Source organism: Bombina bombina, chromosome 6 (genome assembly GCF_027579735.1).
Source record: "Bombina bombina isolate aBomBom1 chromosome 6, aBomBom1.pri, whole genome shotgun sequence".
Lineage (NCBI taxonomy): Eukaryota > Metazoa > Chordata > Amphibia > Anura > Bombinatoridae > Bombina > Bombina bombina.
The window spans coordinates 105,847,906-105,870,408 of NC_069504.1; the positions used below are offsets into that span (position 1 = coordinate 105,847,906).

General features: G+C 38.8%; 1 protein-coding gene across 1 annotated transcript in view; it reads right to left on the reverse strand.

Annotated features, from left to right (window-relative positions):
• RELN (reelin) overlaps positions 1–22,503 on the reverse strand; it is a 957,839-nt gene that overhangs the window by 188,690 nt on the left and 746,646 nt on the right. The window contains 1 exon segment of the mRNA XM_053716545.1: positions 15,843–16,043. Coding sequence (XP_053572520.1) covers positions 15,843–16,043 — 201 coding nt within the window.

The window sequence follows — 22,503 nt, forward strand, 5'->3', positions numbered from 1 at the left end:
ACAATATAACTAATAGTTATATTGTAGCTATTTTAGGATTTATATTTATTTTACTGGCAACTTTGTAATTATTTTAACCAGGTACAATAGCTATTAAATAGTTAATAACTATTTAATAGCTACCTAGTTAAAATAACTACAAGATTACCTGTAAAATAAAACCTAACCTAAGTTACAAATACACCTAACACTACACTATTAATACATTAATTAAATAAATTAACTACAATTATCTAAACTAAAATACAATTAAATGAACTAAACTATATTACAAAAAAAAAACTAAATTACAAAAAATAAAAAAATATTACAAGAAGTTTAATCTAATTACACCTAATCTAATCCCCCTAATAAAATAAACAATCCCTCCAAAATAATAAAATTCCCTATCCTAAACTAAATTACAAAGTAATCAGCTCTTTTACCAGCCCTTAAAAGGGCTTTTTGCGGGGCATTGCCCCAAAGTAATCAGCTCTTTTACCTGTAAAAAAAAGAAATACAATACCACCCCCAACATTACAACCCACCACCCACACACCCCTACGCTAAAACCCACTCGATCCCCCCTTAAAAAAACCTAACACTACCCCCTTGAAGATCACCCTACCTTTAGCCGTGTTCACCCAGCCGGGCACCGATGGGGCAGAAGAGGACATCCGGACCGGCAGAAGTCTTCATCCTATCCTGGCAGAAGAGGACATCCGGACCGGCAGACATGTTCATACAGGCGGCATCTTCTATCTTCATCCTTCCGGAGCGGAGCAATCTTCTATCCAGTCGACGCAGAGCCATCCTCTTCAATCGAAGTCCTAACGAAGAATGAAGGTTCCTTTAAATGACGTCATCCAAGATGGCGTCCCTCAAATTCCGATTGGCTGATAGGATTCTATCAGCCAATCTGAATTAAGGTAGGAAAAATCAGATTGGTTGATTAAATCAGCCAATCGGATTGAAGTTCAATCCGATTGGCTGATTGGATCAGCCAATATATTTGACCTTGCATTCTATTGGCTGATCCAATCAGCCAATCGGATTGAACTTCAATCCAATTGGCTGATTAAATCAACCAATCTGATTTTTCCTACCTTAATTCCGATTGGCTGATAGAATCCTATCAGCCAATGGGAATTCGAGGGACGCCATCTTGGATGACGTCATTTAAAGGACCAGCCATTCGTCGGGTAGTCTTCGTGCAGGAAGGATGTTCCGCGCCGGAGGTCTTCAAGATGGAGCCATTCCTCATCGGATGGATGAAAATAGAAAATGCCGCTTGGATGAAGATGTCTGCCGGTCCAGATGTCCTCTTCTGCCCGGATAGGATGAAGACTTCTGCCGGTCTGGATGTCCTCTTCTGACCCATCGGTGCCCGGCTGGGTGAACACGGCTAAAGGTAGGGTGATCTTCAAGGGGGTAGTGTTAGGTTTTTTTAAGGGGGGATTGGGTGGGTTTTAGAGTAGGGGTGTGTGGGTGGTGGGTTGTAATGTGTGGGGGGTATTGTATTTCTTTTTCTTACAGGTAAAAGAGCTGATTACTTTGGGGCAATGCCCCGCAAAAAGCCCTTTTAAGGGCTGGTAAAAGAGCTGATTACTTTGTAATTTAGTTTAGGATAGGGAATTTTATTATTTTGGGGGGATTTTTTATTTTATTAGGGGGATTAGATTAGGTGTAATTAGATTAAACTTCTGTATTTTTTTTATTTTTTGTAATTTAGTGTTTGGTTTTTTTGTAATATAGTTTAGTTTATTTAATCGTATTTTTGTTTAGATAATTGTAGTTAATTTATTTAATTAATTTATTGATAGTGTAGTGTTAGGTGTATTTGTAACTTCGTTTAGGATTTATTTTACAGGTAATTTTGTCTTTATTTTATCTAGGTAGTTATTAAATAGTTAATAAGTATTTAATAACTATTGTACCTTGTTAAAATAAATACAAAGTTGCCTGTAAAATAAATATAAATCCTAAGCTAGCTACAATGTAATTATTAGTTATATTGTAGCTAGTTTAGGGTTTATTTTATAGGTAAGTATTTAGTTTTAAATAGGAGTAATTTATTTAATTATTTTACATTTATTTTGTTTAATTTAAATTATATTTAAGTTAGGGGGGGTTAGGGTTAGATTTAGGTTTAGGGGTTAATAACTTTATTATAGTGGTGGCGACGTTGGCGGCGGAAGATTAGGGGTAATTAATTTAATATAGTTGCGGCGACGTTGGGGGGGCAGATTAGGGGTTAATAAATAAAATGTAGGTGTCGGCGATGTTGGGGGCAGCAGATTAGGGGTTCATAGGTAAAAAGTAGGTGGCGGCGGTGTCCGGAGCGGCAGATTAGGGGTTAATAATATAATGCAGGGGTCGGCGATGTTGGGAGCGGTAGATTAGAGGTTAATAAGTGTTAGATTAGGGGTGTTTAGACTTGGGGTTCATGTTAGGGTGTTTGGTGTATACATATTTTATCTTTCCCCATAGGAAACAATGGGGCTGCGTTAAGAGCTGAACGCTGCTTTTTTGCAGGTGTTAGTTTTTTTTCCAGCCATCTCAGCCCCATTGTTTCCTATGGGGGAATCGTGCACGAGCACGTTTTGCCAGCTTACCCCTACCGTAAGCAACGCTGGTATTACAGTGAGAAGTAGAGCTAAATTTGCTCAACGCTCACTTTTCTGAGGCTAACGCAGCCATTCAGAAAACTTGTAATACCAGCGTTGTTTAAAGGGAGCGTTAAGAAAAAAAGGAGCGTTAGCAACGCACGGCTTTACCGACAAAACTCGTAATCTAGGCAATAGATATTTCACATTACGATGTTCCTCACATAGCAGAATAGGTTCTATTTATTCATAAATACATATTTGTATTTATAGTCAATGTAAAAAAACAAAAAACAAAAAAACTATCTATGAACAATATACTAATGGCACTACTTTAGTTCAAGATGATTCCCTCATTGAGATCACGGGGTAGATTTATCAAGCAGTGGATGCTGCAATCTATCCCCGTAATTTCAGGTTCCTCTGAAACATAAGTTAAGAAGCAGCGGTCTTAAGACCACCACAGCAACCATCATGTCCGTCCGACACATGATAAATCGGCCCCATAATATATATTTATGTTCATAAAGTGCTTGTGGGGTTAGGAAAAAAATAAAACTTAACCTTTATTAAAACATTAAATAAAAAAAATAGTAAAGCTTAAAATGACAAATGTAATCTCTATGAATGAGGACCAATATGTTTAATACATCAGGTGGTCAATATTAATAATACTAGATAGATTCAAATATTTCTTTGAATAATAGTAATAAAGCCATAAGCCTATATAGGCTTTCTATTGACTTAAATGATTTATATTTAATAGGATTCCTCTGATCGATTCTATAAGATTAAATATATTCCCCTCTTAAATATCCCTCATTCTAAGGTTGTAGAATAGAGTTACATTTGAAAATTAAAAATAGAAAAAAGTAGCAGGAACGCCACTTTTTTATTTCATGTTTTAATAAAGGTTCAGTTTTAGTTTTTTCTCATTTGTCAAACATAGAAAGATGTAATGTACTCTTTCTTTAGTCCTTTGCTGAATTCACTTTGATGACAATATACTGTATAGCTATACCGATATATATATAGATGATTATATATAGGTACATATATATATATAGGAATATCTATTTAAAATACATAGAACATTTTCTGCTATGTGCAGAACATTGAAATGTGAAATCTTTACAATAAATATACAGTATAATACTTTATTAAAAATGAATATTGCATAAATGTGTTTTAACATGTTTTCATGTATATATACACACATGTATTTATGTGTTTATATGTGCATATATGTCTGTAACTACATGTATACACATATAAATACATAAATACATATGAGTATGTATCTCTATGTTAAAGCCCTTTGCAGCCTTTTTTTAACACGTAAGACCTCATATCTTTGAGCCCTTATAGTAATTGCTAGTCATTTTTATTGTGTTATGTGTACTTTTCAATGTATTTTTTATGTGTTTTGTGACACTTGTTTATTTTGCGTAACAGTTAACCAGAGCTCTGAGGTCGGGGTTATCATTCTAGAGTTGGTTCACATTTACTTTTAACTTGTAATATGAGTGTTCCTTCTAATGTGCGCAAACAGCCGCGATAAACCAGATATCGTTCACTGTGAAACAGTGCGCCACTCGTAATTTTGCCCTTAACATTTTAAATGTGTGCATGTGTATATATATATATATATATATATATATTATAATTTCCACCATCTTAATCAGGAAAAATATTAATTTCATAAAGAAGTATTATCCAAAATATGTATTGTATTCAAAGGGACAATAAACACTTTGAGACTGTAATTTAAAATGTTTAGTTATATGTAATGTGTAAGCACAGAGAACATAAGATAAAATAACCTAGGTTACCACATGCTTCCATTACATACTAGAAGACTAAGGGGTAGATTTACTAAGTGCCGGGCGGACATGATTCGCTGTAGCGAATCATGTCTGCCCATCAAAGCTAAGTGCCAACATCATACTCTGCTGGGATTTCACAAGCATTTCTTGTGAAATGTTTGTGCAATGCCGCCCCCTGCCTATTCGTGGCCAGTCAGCCGCTAGCAGGGGTCGAAAGTCATCGGATTGGGATGATTGCAGTCCGCCACCTAAAAGGTGGTGGACAAGTTAAGGAGCTGCTTCTTAACTTACGTTTCCGGTGAGCCAGAAAATTCGAGCATAAAAAGCAGCATCCGCTGCTTGTTAAATCTACCCGTAAACTTTACTTTTATTTCTTCAATATTACAAAAGCGAATATAATTAAAAAAAAAGTACATCCACACATTATTCTCTGGTGTATCTTTGCTTTGAATACAAAATCATGTCTAACATTTATTTAATACTTTGGCCTCTGTTTATCAAGCCGTCAACTTACTTGCATTCGACGGCACCAATACGCTCGCCTAAGATCGCCTAACATCGCTGCTGCAGACCTGAATACGCTCTCCAAAGTTACCAAAAAAGCTGTCAAAAAGCCGCGCACCAAGTACGGGGCGATGAGCAGCGGACTGTTGTTAACTAACAGTCATCGATCTCGCTGCTCTTCAGCTTTTTCCCAGCTTTATTGGTATACTGTCACTAAACACCGCCACTATACTATACTGTTTTACCCCTAAACTGCCGCTCCCAGAGCCCACCACAACTCGCATAAAGTTATTAACCCCTAAACTGCCGCTCCCGGACCCCACCACAGCGAAATAAACTTATTAACCCCTAAATCGCCGCTCCCGGACCCCGCCGCAACAAAATAAATTTATTAACCCCTAAACCTCCACTCCCGGAGCCCACCACCACCTACATTATGTTATTAACCCCTAATCTGCCGCCCCCTACACCGCCGCCACCTACATTACATTTATTAACCCCTAATCTGCCACCCCCAACGTCGCCGCCACTATTCTAAATGTATTAACCCCTAAACCTAAGTCTAAACCTAACACCCCCTAACCTAAATATTATTTAAATAAATCTAAATAAAAATTAATATTATTAACTAAATTATTCCTATTTAAAACTAAATACTTACATTTAAAATAAACCCTAAGATAGCTACAATATAACTAATAGTTACATTGTATCTAGTTTAGGGTTTATTTTTATTTCACAGGCAAGTTTGTATTTATTTTAACTAGGTAGAATAGTTACTAAATAGTTATTAACTATTTAATAACTACCTAGTTAAAATAAATACAAAAGTACCTGTAAAAGAAAACCTAACCTAAGTTACAATAACACCTAACCTTACACTACAATTAACTAAATTAACAACAATTAAATAAATTAAATTAAATTAGCTAAAGTACAAAAAAAAACACACTAAATTACAGAAAATAAAAAACAAATTACAGATATTTAAACTAATTACACCTAATCTAATAGCCCTATCAAAATAAAAAAAGCCCCCCCAAAATAAAAAAAAACCCTAGCCTAAACTAAACTATCAATAGCCCTTAAAAGGGCATTGCCCCAAAGTAATCAGCTTTTACCTGGAAAAAAAATACAAACAACCCCCCCAACAGTAAAACTCATCACCCACACAACCAACCCCCCAAATAAATTACTATCTAAAAAAAACTAAGCTCCCCATTGCCCTGAAAAGGGCATTTGGATGGGCATTGCCCTTAAAAGGGCAGTTAGCTCTTTTGCAGGCCCAAAGCCCTAACCTAAAAAATAAACCCACCCAATACACCCTTAAAAAAATCCTAACACTAACCCCATGAAGATTCACTTACCGGGAGACGTCTTCATCCAAGCAGCAAGATGTCCTCAACGAATCCAGCAGAAGTGGTCCTCCAGAAGGGCAGAAGTGGTCCTCCAGACGGGCAGAAGTCTTCATCCAGACGGCATCTTCTATCTTCATCCTTCCGGCGAGGAGTGGGTCCATCTTCAAGACATCCGACGCGGAGCATCCTCTTCCAACGATGTCTTCTTGCTGAATGAATATCACTTTAAGTGACGTCATCCAAGATGGCGTCCCTTCGATTCCGATTGGCTGATAGAATTCTATCAGCCAATCGGAATTAAGGTAGAAAAAATTCTATTGGCTGAAGCAATCAGCCAATAGGATTGAGCTGGCATTCTATTGGCTGTTCAAATCAGCCAATAGAATGCAAGCTCAATCCTATCGGCTGATTGGATCAGCCAATAGGATTGAAGTTCAATCCTATTGGCTGATTGCATCAGCCAATATGATTTTTTCTACCTTAATTCTGATTGGCTGATAGCATTCTACCAGCCAATCGGAATCGAAGGGACGCCATCTTGGATGACGTCACTTAAAGTGATATTCATTCAGCAAGAAGACGTCGTTGGAAGAGGATGCTCCGCGTCAGATGTCTTGAAGATGGACCCGCTCCGCGCCGGAAAGATGAAGATAGAAGATGCCGTCTGGATGAAGACTTCTGCCCGTCTGGAGGACCACTTCTGCCCGGCTTGGATGAAGACTTCTTCCCGTCTGGAGGTCCACTTCGCCCGGCTTGGATGAAGACGTCTCCTGGTAAGTGAATCTTCATGGGGTTAGTGTTAGGATTTTTTTAAGGGTGTATTGGGTGGGTTTTAGTTTTAGATTAGGACTTGGGCCTGCAAAAGAGCTAAATGCGCTTTTAAGGGCAATGCCCATCCAAATGCCCTTTTCAGGGCAATGGGGAGCTTAGGTTTTTTAGATTACTTTTTATTTGGGGGGGTTGGTTGTGTGGGTTTTACTATTGGGGGGGGTTGTTTGTATGTTTTTAAAGGTAAAAGAGCTGATTTCTTTGGGGCAATGCCCCGCAAAAGGCCCTTTTTAAGGGCTATGTGTAGTTTATTGTAGGTTAGGTTTTTTTTTATTTTTAGGGGGCTTTTTTATTTTCATAGGGCCCTTAGATTAGGTGTAATTAGTTTGAAGCTTTGATAATTTCTTTTTTATTTTTTGTAACTTAGTATTTATTTTTTTGTGTAACTTAGTGTTTGTTATTTTTTGTAACTTAGTTAGTTTTTTTGAACTTTGTACATTTTTTAGTGTAGAATTAAATTATTTGAGTAGGGTTAGGTGTTTAAATATATAATATAGTTAATTTAATTTGTAGTTTTATGTTATTTTAGTATAAAAGTTAGGTTAGATTAATTAATTTAATATAGTTTAATGTAATTTTATTATAATAGTTAGGGTATGTTAATTAATAGTTTAATATAGTTTAATGTAATTTTATTATAATAGGTTAGATTAATTAGTAATTTAATATAGTTTAATGTAATTTTATTATAATAGGTTAGATTAATTAGTAATTTAATATAGTTTAATGTAATTATATTATAATGGTTAGGTTAGATTAATTAGTAATTTAATATAGTTTAATGTAATTTTATTATAACAGTTAGGGTAGGTTAACTAATAGTTTAATATAGTTTAATTTAATTTGAAAGGTAAGTTTAAATTTATTCTAAGATAGGAATGAGTTAATATTTAATATAAAGTTAATGAGTTGTTAGGTTTAGGGATTAATAGGTTAATTTAGTTTATGGCGATGTGGGGGCTGGCGGTTTAGGGGTTAATACATTTATTCAGTTGCGGTGGGCTCCGGGAGCGGCAGGATAGGGGTTAATAACTTTATGTAGGTGGCGGCAGTATAGGGGGTGGCAGATTAGAGGTTAATAAGTATAATGTAGATGGCGGTGGGCTCCGGGAACGGCGGTTTAGGGGTTAATAAGTTTATTTAGTTGCGGCAGGGTCCGGGAGCGGCGGGATAGGGGTTAATACGTTTATTTAGTTGCGGTGGGGTCCGGGAGCGGTGGGATATGGGTTAATAACGGCGGTGTAGCGGGCGGCAGATTAGGGGTGTTTAGACTCGGGGTACATGTTAGGGTGTTAGGTGTAAAAATAACTTTTATTCTCCCATAGGAATCAATGGGATATCGGGCAGCAGCGAACAGACTCCCATTGATTCCTATGGCATCCGCCGCCTCCAGGCCGGCGGATTGAAAACCAGGTACGCTGGGCCGGAATAGCTGCGAGCGTACCTGGTAGTTATTTGATAACTAGCAAAAGTAGTCAGATAGTGCCGAATTTGTATTCGGAACATCTGTAGTGACGTAAGCATCGGTCTGTGTTGGACTGAGACCGGCGGATCGTATGTTACGTCACAAATTTCTACTTTTGCCGGTCTGTAGCCTTTATTAAACAAGGCGAATTAAGCTCTCCACAATTACGCTGCGGAATTCCAGCGTATTTGCGGTTGACGGCTTGATAAATAGAGGCCTTTATGTCTATTTAAAACTTATAAGTGGTGCTGCATAGTCAGTTTGAATGAGTCCATAAAAATGAAAACTACCATTTTATTTGAAGAGCTCTGATGAAATGCAGTATAGGCAAGAAACACATTTTTGTGGACTGCTCCTAACGGAAGCCCAGAGAGGCCATGCATTTTTATTTTTTTTAACTTGTTTTGCCGACATAACAAGTTGTTTATACGTCAATACGGAAGCCCAGCGCATGCATTTTTATTTATTTTTTAAATCTGTTTTGTCAACAAAACAAGTGAAAAAATAATAAAAATGCATGGCCTCTCTGGGCTTCCGTAGCACTTTATTCAAGTGGATGTAAATTTGAATCCCTTCTTTGTATTGGTATATTGGAGAGCCCCAGTAGCATCGCCTGCAGTTTGCTTAATGCCTGACTGAAACAGACATCAGCACGAAAGTGCGGCTTGGAACACACGCTAATCCTGGAGTGCACACAGACCGTGAAGGAACATATTCTCTGAGCAGTTACGGAATTATACTTTCCTCAACAGAGATTTTGGCCACGGTATCAACTATAAGGATGAGGTTGCTAAACCAAGGTCAGTAATTGAGCGTATAAAGCTGTAAAACCCAAAAAGTTAGGAGCTAGGGGTAAAATTCTAGGAGCCAGTGTCTCCCTGGCTGCTGGCTTTGTCAAGCCCTGGCATAGACTTTGAAAGCACAGTTGCTAAGGACAGTTCGGCTATGCACATTGCTGAGTGACAGTTGAGTGTGTTTATAAGTGTCCATTTAAAACAACAAACCAATAGTAAATTAATTTGTGAGCAATCCTCTGGGTGATAAATGCTCTGCCCATTTACAAATATGATACAAACAAGTACTGATATGTCAAACAGTTTAATATATTATCATTATTTTTCCAGTAAAAATATTCTAATAACAGGAAATACCAGCAGCCATCCTAATCTTGTGACTTGTTTTGTTCCTAGTGTGATTCAGCACATAAGTTGCTGACCCCCAAAACAGGCAGAAAATAATTACACATATTGCATCATTGTTAACGTGTACATATTTTAAATTCTAAATATGGTAAATGCTGATGATTTACTAAAGTGTATTAAGCATATCTTTATTTAGGTCGTGAGATAGCACTTGCCCCTGAGATGCTGCACAGGGAATGTGTTAATGTGAAATGTGTTGATGATGCTAACAGCTTTTTTCTTAACACTTCTGGAATTGTGCGGACTTGGAATTAATGCATGGGTTTATTAAAGACAACAATAAATTATAATTAAAACAATATTATTGGAGCCTGCAACATTTAGACATCTTTAAAGGGACAGTTTACTCCAGAATTTTTATTGTTTAAAAAGATAGAAAATCCCTTTATTACCCATTCCCCAGTTTTGCATACCCAACACAGTTATATTAATATAATTTTTACCTTTGTGATTACCTTGTATCTAAGACTCTGCAGACTGCCCCCTTATTTCAGTTCTTTAGATAGATTTGCATTTTAGCCAATCAGTGCTGACTCTCAAATAACTCTACGGGACTGAGCACAATGTTATCTATATGGTACCCATGAACTAGCACAACTGTGAAAAACTGTCAAAATATACTGAGATAAGAGGCGGTTTTTAACAATTTCCAAAAATTAGTTTGAAGCTACCTAAGATTAGCTTGTATTATTATTATTATTATTATTATTATTATCATCAGTTATTTGTAGAGTGCCAACAGATTCCCCAGCGCTATAAACAAAGGGGGAGTACAACAAAACAATTATAGGGATCAAATGGGTAGAGGGCCCTGCCAAGAGTTGCACTGTTGTAGTCAGCTCTTAACAAGGTGATCTACAAACAGCTGGACTCTTAGGCTTACATGCTAAGGGGTTTCAGGGGATAGCAATGGAGGAGTGGAACTGGTATAAAGTAAGGTTAGCATAGGTTGTATGCATCCCTGAACAGTAGAGTCTTTAGGGAGCACTTGAAGCTTTTAAACTAGGGGAGAGTCTTGTAGAGCGTGGCAGAGAGTTCCACAAGATGGGAGCCAGTCTGTATACGGGAGTGCGATGAGGTAACCAGAGAGGAGGAGAGTAGGAGGTCATGAGCAGAGCGAAGGGGACGGGAGGGAGAGTATCTGGAGACAAGGGCCTCTAGTTATCAAGCCGTCAACCACAAATACACTGGAATTCCGCAGCGTATTTGTGGCGAGGCTGATTCGCCTTAGTTATCAAGCCCTACTGCCCGGCAAAAGTAGAATATAGTGATGTAAGCTTCGACCTGCCGGACTCAGTCCGACACAGATCGATGCTTACGTCACTCCAGATGTTCTGAACGCAAGTTCGGCACAATCAGACTACTTTTGGTAGTTAGCAAACTAATAGCAGGTACGCTCACCACTATTCCGGGCCAGCGTATCTGGATTTCAATCCGCTGCCTCCAGGAATCAATGGGAGTCTGACCATAGCGAAAGCTCATGTTCGCTGCTGCCCGATATCCCATTGATTCCTATGGGAAACGTCTGCACCTAACACCCTAACATGTACCCCGAGTCTAGACACCCCTAATCTGCCCCCCCTACACTGCCGCAACTAAATAAACTTATTAACCCCTAAACCGCCGCTCCCAGACCCCGCCGCAACTATAATAAATATGTGAACCCCTAAACCGCCGCTCCCGGACCCCGCCACAACTATAATAAATATGTTAACCCCTAAACCGCCGCTCCCGGACCCCGCCGCCACCTACATAATACCTATTAACCCCTATCCTGCCCCCCCTATACCGCCACCACCTATAATAGATTTATTAACCCCTATCCTGCCCCCCCTACAATAAAATTATTAACCCCTAAACCTAAGTCTAACACTAACCCTAACACCCCCCTAACTTAAATATTAATTAAATAAATCTAAATAATATTACTCTTATTAACTAAATTAATCCTATTTAAAACTAAATACTTACCTATAAAATAAACCCTAATATAGCTACAATATAACTAATAATTACATTGTAGCTATTTTAGGATTTATTTTTATTTTACAGGCAAGTTTGTATTTATTTTAACTAGGTACAATAGCTATTAAATAGTTAATAACTATTTAATAGCTACCTAGTTAAAATAAATACAAAATTACCTGTAAAATAAAAACTAACCTAAGTTACAATTACATCTAACACTACACTATCATTAAATAAATTATTCCAATTTAAAACTAAATACTTACCTGTAAAATAAACCCTAAGATAGCTACAATGTAATTAATAATTACATTGTAGCTATCTTAGGATTTATATTTATTTTACAGGCAACTTTGTATTTATTTTAACTAGGTACAATAGTTATTACATAGTTATTAACTATTTAATAACTACCTAGCTAAAAGAAATACAAAATTACCTGTAAAATAAATCCTAACCTAAGTTACAATTAAACCTAACACTACACTATCATTAAATTAATTAAATAAATTAGCTACCAATACCTACAATTAAATACAATTAAATAAACTAAACTAAATTACAAAACAAACAAACAAACACTAAATTACAGAAAATAAAAAAATATTACAAGAATTTTAAACTAATTACACCTAATCTAAGCCCCCTAATAAAATAAATAAAAAATAATAATAAAAGTCCCTACCCTATTCTACATTACAAAGTAATCAGCTCTTTTACCAGCTCTTAAAAGGGCTTTTTGCGGGGCATGCCCCAAAGTAATCAGCTCTTTTGCCTGTAAAAAAAATACAACCCCCCCAACATTAAAACCCACCACCCACATACCCCTACTCTAACCCACCCAAACCCCCCTTAAATAAACCTAACACTACCCCCCTGAAGATCTCCCTACCTTGAGTCGTCTTCACCCAGCCGGGCCGAAGTCTTCATCCGATGGGGCCGAAGAGGACATCCAGACCGGCAGAAGTCTTCATCCTATCCGGGCAGAAGAGGACATCCGGACCGGCAGACATCTTCATCCAAGCGGCATTTTCTATCTTCATCCATTCGACGAGGAGCAGCTCCATCTTCAAGACCTCCGGCGCGGAACATCCTTCCTGCACGACGACTACCCGACGAATGGCTGGTCCTTTAAATGACGTCATCCAAGATGGCGTCCCTCGAATTCCGATTGGCTGATAGGATTCTATCAGCCAATCGGAATTAAGGTAGGAAAAATCTGATTGGCTGATGCAATCAGCCAATCAGATTGAAGTTCAATCCGATTGGCTGATCCAATGGTCAACAGTGTCAAAGGCTGTGGACAGATCAAGGAGGAAAGCAGAGAGAAGTGGCCTTTTGATTTTGCTGTAAGTAGGTCATTGGTAACCTTAACAGTAGCTGTCTCTGTGGAGTGATGGGGACGAAATCCAGATTGCAGTGGGTCAAGAAGGGAGTTTAACGCAAGGAAATGGGATAGGCGTGCATATACTAGTTTTTCGAGAAGCTTTGAGGCAAGAGGGAGGAGGGAAATAGGGCGGAAGTTGGATGGGGAGGTAGGATCAAGTGAAGGTTTTTTGAGGATAGGTGTGACCAGTGCATGTTTCAGCGATGAGGGAAATATACCAGTGCTGAGGGAGATGTTGAAAATGTGTGTTAGTATAGGGGTAAGGATAGCAGAGAGGGAGGGGTGTAGCTGTGAGGGGATAGGGTCAAGGGGACAGGTAGTGAGGTGAGAGCGCAGTATAAGTGCTGAAACTTCTTCCTCAGTAACAGGGGAGAATGAGCTAAGTTTAAGGTTATGTGGGTTGTGATTGAGTGAGAGCATTTGAGGGGGGACAGAATGGAATTATGTTGAGAGCTGATTTCATTTCTGATGGAGTCGATTTTGTTATTGAAGTGGCTGGAAAAGTCTTGAGCTGACAGAGAAGTTGTATTAGGAGGTGGGGGAGGGCGGAGGAGAGTATTAAAAGTGGAGAACAGACGTTTTGGGTTTGAAGAAAGATTAGAGATAAGAGTAGAGAAGTAGTGTTGCTTATGGAGATTAAGGGCAGAATAGTAGGAGTTCAAGATAAATATGTAATGAAGAAAATTAGCTGAACTCTGAGGTTTTCTCTAGTGCCGCTCAGCAGTACGGGAACATCTGCGTAGGTACCGTGTCAGCGGAGTATGCCAGGGCTGAGGATGAGTGTGTGATTTCCGAGCTATGGTAAGAGGGGCGAGATTGTCAAGGACGGATATAAGGGTGGAATTATAGTGGCAGATAGATGTTCAGGGCAGGAAAAGGAGGAGAAGGATGAGAGGAGAGCTTTGAGGGAATTAACAAGCTGTTGCTGATCTAATGACATAATGCTTCTGTGAAGTTTGGTGTGAGGAGTAGAAGGAGGGAGAGTTGTAGGGAGGGATGATATGTTGCAAGTAAGGAGATGGTGGTCAGAAAGAGGAAAGGGGGAGTTTGTGAAGTTTGAGAGAGTGCATCGATAGTTAAAGATCAGGTCAAGAGAGTGACCGTCTTTGTGAGTGGGAAAATCAGTCCATTGTGAGAAACCGAAAGAGGAAGTGAGTTGCAGAAGTTGTTTTGCAGATGAGGCAGTGGGATTGTCAAGAGGGATGTTAAAGTCGCCAAGAATGAGGGTAGGGGAAATAAGGTAGCCAGGCAGCCAAGTGATCTAGAAATTGAGTTGAGGAGCCAGGGGTCGGTATATGACTGCAACACGTACAGAGAGAGGGGAGAATAAGCAAATTATGTGGGTTTTGAATGAGGGAAATGTGAGGGAAGAGATGGGATGTATTTGTTAAAAGGTGCAACGAGAGGAAAGTAAAATACCTACACCACCTCCTTGTCTATTACCAGACCTAGGAGTGTGGCTGAAGTGGAGACCCCCATGTGACAGAGCAGCAGTAGATGCTGTGTCTAGGGGAGAGAGCCAGGTTTCTGTTAGGGTCAGAAGGTTGAGGGAGCGGGAGATGAAGAGGTCATGTATAGAAGTGAGCTTGTTGCAAACAGAGCGAGAGTTCCAGAGTGTAACAATAAATACCAAGGGAACAATGCAAATTTGATGATAAAAGTAAATTGGAAAGTTGATTAAAATTGCATGCCCCTATCTGAATCATAAAAGTTTAGTTTTGACTAGACTGTCCCTTTAACCCTACTGAAGGTTAAAGGCACTGTTCCATGGGTATGGCACAATTATTGGATTACATTACAGTATGATCTCTGCTACATTTCAATACTTCGATTGGCACATTACTTATTTTTTAATTCAGTCAAATTGTTACTGATTCTATTTGTTTTCTACTTTTTCTTGTTAAATCTATCTATCTACCATCAACCTATCTATTTGTCCATCCATATATATGACATATTATATTCCAATAATCAAACTAGAAAATTGTACTGAAAACAAAATAGAGTGTGTTATGAAATCAGATTCTTTATGATGGCATAGATCTATTTATGTATGTATGACGAGCTAAGTCAGATTTTTTTTCTTCTATACAAAAATCATTCTACACTATACTATTCATTACAGAATATCATTCCTCTTATTCAGCTAGCTGTCCTATTTTTGGAACTGTGGAAATTATCTTTGAAGGCTTCCCTGTAAACATCTGATCTCTTTAATAATTCCTCTTGTAAATTATTCATCATCTGTATTCACCAATTATGTAAAGACCATGTAGTGGTGGCTAGCTCATTAAAATTACATTGCTGTCTACCCCCGGAAATCCACAAATGGGAATTCATTATAAACTCAATGAAAATTTGATCAGGGTTTAGAGACAACAGCTTGTCAAACCCAATAAAGCAAATTTTAGCGTTGTATTTTGTTGCGTTTTCAATGGCAGAATTTATGATAAATATCTAACTATAATGCAAGCACGACATTAAAAAAGTAACTTACAAATTTATGATACACATATTAATAACAAGTGTGTAAAGGCATTGGCATCAATCTTCTGAAGTATATTATATTATTTTATTAGCAAGAAGTACATTGTGTATATGGCTATATTGGTTAGTCTTACACATTAAAAGGACATGGATGTATAAATTAAACTTTGATAATTTGAGAGAGTATACAACAAAGATAGTTAACAATGTTGTACATTGTTCCGCTGCATACCTTGAACTGAAGGACATATCCAGGTTTTAAGGTGAGATCTCTGGTCACGGCAAAGCGATCACCATCAGACTTTCCAAAAATCATAGCCGAGGGAGTAACAGAGCAGAAACTTTCATTTTTGGTCATTCCTTCGTTAGCCAACATTAGCCAGACACTCAGTTGGTTCACAGGGTAGTCAAAGGCAGGTTTTTCATAAAAGTTCTAATAGAAATACAGGGACAAAAAAAATGTAGTGGTTATTCAGAGAAATTATTAATTCAAATATTTTATATTTTTTATTCAATGCTTATAAGGCAGAATTAAAGGTATATGAAACCCAAATATTTTCTTTCATGATTCAGATAGAGCATGCAATTTTAGGCAACTTAATAATTTACTCCTATTATAATTTTTTCTTTGTTCTCTTGGTATCTTTATTTAACAAGCAGGAATGTAAGCTTAGGAGGTGGCCCATTTTTGGTTCAGCACCTAGGTAACGCTTGCTTATTGGTGGCTAATAGATGTAGCCACCAATCAGCAAGCACTATCCAGGGTTTCACATCCCTTTAAGGTTAAATTATCATGTACTTTGTTATTTTTCATCCTTCTTAAATCTTAATAAAATCTTCTTGTGATACAGTGTTGTCACTAGACGGGAAATTTTTATAATTGGGATAAAACACAAATTAAGAAATCCAGAGCTGCTTACTGTTTGCAAATACTTTTTATCACCTGCTTCTTGTATCCACAGATTCCACAAACAACATAAACATTCTAATGTCAGATATAATTCAGAACTATTGTGCTTAAAGGACCACTAAATACAGCATAATTGAAAAACTGACAAACACACATTAAAAAGACAATACTGGAGGCGTGTCCATGCAGCGGCCATGACAGGCTGAAAAATCAGATGCTTCAAGAGGATTCCTGAAACTCTGCCAAAAATCACGAAAATACTTTATTAATACATACAAGCAATATATCTCGATCCTTGAAAGTATCTAGATTAAGTCTATATAATCCTTTTTCACATTCCTCCTCTTGTGGACTGGACCGGGCCGTATGATCTTAGGTGGCGGCCTATATCATTGATCCATACACCCCCCCCCTCAGACTGCTGGGTAAAAGCAGGACTATTGTATATTCTATGTGACCATGACTAACGAATGAAGCTTTAACCGTCAGATGACTGAAAGCTTTAATCAGCACTTGTCTCTGATGGCTACACTACTCAAGAAGAAAAATTACTACTGCGGTGCTCACATCGAGAAGGTCCCGGACTCCATAAGGAGAAGGTCCCGGACTCCATCGGGCTGATTTACTCTGGAACATCCAGTGATTACAACTTAACACCAGCCAGTGAGAATCCAACTAGTGCGCTCACGAAGGAGATTATCCCACTGAACCTTCCGCATTGCATTCCCGGGACATTAATCAAAATTAACCCCTGCTATTTTCACAATCATATTATTACCTCATCTGATGGTTGTTTCATAGTGGGTGGGCTCGGTGGAGCTCTGACGGAACTATATGGGACTCAGTTAAACTTTGGCTGCAAGACGAACGTCCCTATCTCTCAATGGCAAGGGATGACACATCTTCGCTGTTCCATACTAGAGACTAACTACGGGTGGACTCCTGGTTTCTCCGGGTACAGTATTTATGCAAAGAGATACCAAGGTGGAAGAAGGAGTGCTTACTAGATACTTGTCAGCGTCACACAGGTCTTGGTGCAGATGGAACTAGACCCGGTACCCTTCTACCTACTTTAATCCACAAGAGAAGCTGCACATTACCCATGCTATACCAGACTAAGTTGGGAATCGTCTAAGTCTTCATTTTCCAGATTCACTGCTGATAAAACGCTGTAGTCCCTGTATACACATGAGCAGAATTTTAAGCATTTTCATTTACATCACTCATGTTGTTTAACTTTTCATCCAGAAAGCTTTTGTACAATATATAACTTTAGCTGAGTTGAGACAGATTATGTTACACCATTTTTCGCTATTGCACTTACCTAATGGGGGAGAGCCCTTTGTTACTTAGAAAAGGCAATGCTCAAATTAATGCAGAAACACACAAGTTAGTCTTTATTTATATAACAGCACTCTTGGAAATGATAGTCCCTATTTAAAATAGTATAGCTAAAATGTTAAACATTTATGCTCCCCTTCAGATATTGAGACTATGCTCTAACTTGCCATCTTGACAATAACAGATTAGTATACTTAGTCATCTGCTGTCATCTCTATTCATATAAAATATATATAGTGGTTGTCTAGCTGTCTGCGGCTAGGGCAGCATGGACATGCCTAGCCATTGTTTATTTCATAATTTCATGGGTGACAGGACCTTTAATGTTCCTTTAAGATAGCTAATTATATTATGAAGGGGCTATGATGTTAAAAAACATGACCAGTCGATATTACCTTTAAGACCAGCTGAGACTAGCTGTGGCAATACAATGAGAATTAGCTGTTAAAGAACTCCTCTTAGCATGGTCTAGAGCCAACTCAGTCATTAACATTCAAACCACTTGCCATGTATTAGAATGTTTATACTCCAAAGTATGTCAAGGTCCTTGTCTTACATTTTACAATTATTACGTTATTTATTTACATAAGACTTTCTCTATATATGCCAATTTATATGCTCATATAATATCAGTCACTAATTTTCTCACACTAGTACTAAGGTCCAAGAGTGGCCATTACAAATGCTAATTTCCCTCGCCATTGATCATTAGACCACTTGAGTCCAAGAGTGACCTGCTGAGTAATGTAGGGAATCCTAACCAGTATATAAAAATTAGGTTCCATTCCTTATTATCTGTGTTATATTACCCCTATCATATACTATCACTCACTATGTACACGTATATATTGTAACGCTAGCTCTTTGTTTACCATACTTATTCTCAAGGTCCAAAAGAGACCGTATTCATCATTTTAGTTCCTCTCTGTCGGCTAGATTACGAGTTTTGCGGTATGAGTGAAAAAGCAGCGTTAAGGCTACCGCTGGTATTACGAGTCTTGCAGGTTTAGGGGCACTGCACACTTTTTTGGCCTTAACGCAAATTAACTTAGCAATTTGCGTAAAGTCTTTTTTAATGGGACTTCCATAGCGCCGATATTACAAGCTTTTTCTGGGAGGCCAAAAAGTGAGCGGTACAGCCCATCCAAGCCGGGAGAAGTGGTCCTCCAGACAGGCAGAAGTCTTCATCCAGACGGCATCTTCTATCTTCATCCATCCGGCGCGGAGTGGGTCAATCTTCAAGACATCTGGCGCGGAGCATCCTCTTCTTATGACGACTCCCGATAAATGAAGGTTCCTTTAAGTGACATCATCCAAGATGGCGTCCCTTAGATTCCAATTGGCTGATAGAATTCAATCAGCCAATCAGAATTAAGGTTAAAAAAATCCTATTGTCTGATGCAATCAGTCAATAGGATTGAACTTAAATCCTATTGGCTGATCCAATCAGCCAATAGGATTGAGCTTGCATTCTACTGGCTGTTCCAATTAGCCAACAGAATGCGAGCTCAATCCTATTGGCTGATTGGATCAACCTTAATTCCGATTGGCTGATAGAATTCTATCAGCCAATCGGAATCTATGGGACGCCATCTTGGATGACATCACTTAAAGGAACCTTCATTCGTCGGGAGTCATCGTAAGAAAAGGATGCTCCACGCCGGATGTCTTGAAGATGGACCCGCTCCGCGTCAGATGCATGAAGATAGAAGATGCCCGTCTGGAGGACCACTTCTCCCGGCTTGGATGAAGACTTCTCCCGGCTTCGTTGAGGACTTCTCCTGGCTTCGTTGAGGATGGATGTCTGGTCTTCAAAACTGTAAGTGGATCTTCGGGGGTTAGTGTTATGTTTTTTTAAGAGTTTATTGGGTGGGTTTAAGTTTTAGATTAGGGTTTGGGCAGCAATAGAGCTAAATGCCCTTTTAAGGGCAATGCCCATCCAAATGCCCTTTTCAGGGCAATGGGGAGCTTAGGTTTTTTTTAGTTACCTTGCAATTTCTGACCGAGGATTAGATTCTGATTTGCTGATCATTTGAAGAAGAAGGTAGCTACGTAACGGTGGGGGGAGTTCAGCTGCCATATTTACCTGGTATTAGATAAGTTATCGACGGTGATTAGTACAAGAAGCAAGTAGGCAAGGCAAAAGGGCTATGCTGCATGCCGATCTTCATTTTTTATTTTTCAATATCGCATAATGTTACCGCAAGTGTTGACTGTCCCTTTAAATAGGAATTAGTTATTAATAGTAGTTTTTTTTTAGATTTATTTTAATTATATTTAAGTTAGTGGGTGTTAGGGTTAGACTTAGGTTTAGGGGTTAATAACTTTAGTATAGTGGCTGCGACGTTGAGGGCGGCAGATTATGGGTTAATAAATGTAGGTAGGTGGCGGCGATGTTAGGGGCGGCAGATTAGGGGTTAATAATATTTAACTAGTGTTTGTGATGCGGGAGTGCAGCGGTTAAGGGGTTAATATGTTCATTATAGTGGCGGCGGTATCTGGAGCGGCAGATTAGGGGTTAATAAGTGTAAGATTAGGGGTGTTTAGACTCGGGGTTCATGTTAGGGTTTTAGGTGTAAACATAAATTTTGTTTCCCCATAGGAATCAAAGGGGCTGCATTACTGAGCTTTACGCTGCTTTATTGCAGGTGTTAGACTTTTTCAGCCGAATCTCCCCATTGATGTCTATGGGGAAATTGTGCACGAGCACGTACAACCAGCTCACCGCTGACTTAAGCAGCGCTGGTATTGAAGTGCGGTATGGAGCTCAATTTTGCTCTACGCTCACTTCTTGTCTTTTAACGCCGGGTTTCTGAAAACCTGTAATACCAGCGCTGTAGGGAAGTGAGCGGTGAGAATAATGTGCAAGTTAACACCGCACACCTCATAACGCAAAACTCATAATCTAGCCGTTAGTTCTCTTTACATCCTTTGTTGAAAAGTATACCTAGGTAAACTCAGGGGCTAGGAGCTAGCTGCTGATTGGTGGCTGCACATATGTCTATTGTCATATTGTCATTGACTTACCGATTTGCTAAGCTATCTCCCAGTAATGCATTGCTGCTTCTTCAAAAAGGGGTACCAAGAGAATGAAGTAAAAAATTATAATAGAAGTAAATTGGAAAGTTGTTTAAAAATGCATGTTTTTTTCTGAATCATAAAATATAATTTTAGGTTTTCATGTCCCTTTAATCCAAATTTCCCTCCACCTATATCATGTGACAGCCATCAGCCAATCACAAAATGCATATACATATTTAAATGTGCAATTTTGAGCATGCTCAGTAGTAACTGGAGCCTCAAAAAGTGTGCATATAAAAACAAAGTGCATGTTTTGATTTGTCACAATCGTGCCACTTTTTTTAGAGTTTTAATATGAATTTTTAAAATACTTTTTGGCAACATTGCAGTTATTTTGCATCCACACGTCGAGGCCTATTTATGAAATGTCTGTCGAACCTCATACGACAATGCGGATCAGGTCCGACAGACATCGCTGAATGTGGAGAGCAATATGCTCTCCGTATTCAGCATTGCACCAGCAGCTCTTGTGAGCTGCTGGTGCAACGCCACCCCCTGCAGATTCGCGGCCAATCGGCCCCCAGCAGAGGGTGTCAATAAACCCGATCATACTCGATCGGGTTAAATTCTGGCGATTCCTGTCCGCCTCATCAGAGCAGGCGGACAGGGTTATGAAGCAGCAGTCTTTAGACCGCTGCTTCATAACTGGTGTTTCTGGCGAGCCTGCAGGCTTGCCAGAAACACGGGGCCTCAAGCTCCGTACGAGCTTGATAGATAGGCCTTTTTGGGTCTGTCACAACCAACTTCTGCAGATCAACTACCCATGATGCTGCATTGTGACTTCTGCATAAAACTTTAAGTGACTGGTTTGTGAGAAGGCAGCTGGTGTTCTGTGTTTCTGACACATTAAATGGACATTAGCCACTAATTGAATGGTTGATAAAATAATAATAATTATTATTTTTTATCATTTATTTGAATAGCGCCGCCAAATTCAGTAGCGCTGGGTACAATGATAGGGTTATACAATTAAAAGGATTTGTGATAAAATACAAAACATAAGAAAACTACATAAATCTAGTACAGGAGGAAGAGGGCCCTGCTCCGGAGAGCTCACAGTCTACAGGTTTAGGGTGCAGAGACATAAGGTTGGGGTAGCTTGTCACATCGGTTGTAGTTGCAGCAGTGAGTCAGGCAGTTAATGTATTAGTTTGGTTAGGATGAGAGATGGAGGAGAGATGGTAAGCCTCTCTGAATAGGTGAGTTTTCAAGGAGCGTCTTAAGCTATACAATGTTGGAGATATTCTTATGGAGCGGGGTAGAGAGTTCCAGAGGACAGGAGGAGCACGTGAGAAGTCTTGGAAATGGGAGTGGGACGTAGAGATAACAGGAGTGGAGAGACGTAGGTCAGAGGTTGATCGAAGAGGACGGGATGGGGAATATTTCACGATGAGAGAGGAAATATAAATGGGAGTGTTGAGTGCTTTGTAAGTTAGGGTTTATACTTTAAATTGTATTCTGGAGTGTATGGCGAGTCAGTGTAGAGACTGGCAGAGTGGAGCAGTTGATGTAGATCGGTGACTTAGGTGGATGAGTCTAGCGGAAGCATTCATAATAGATT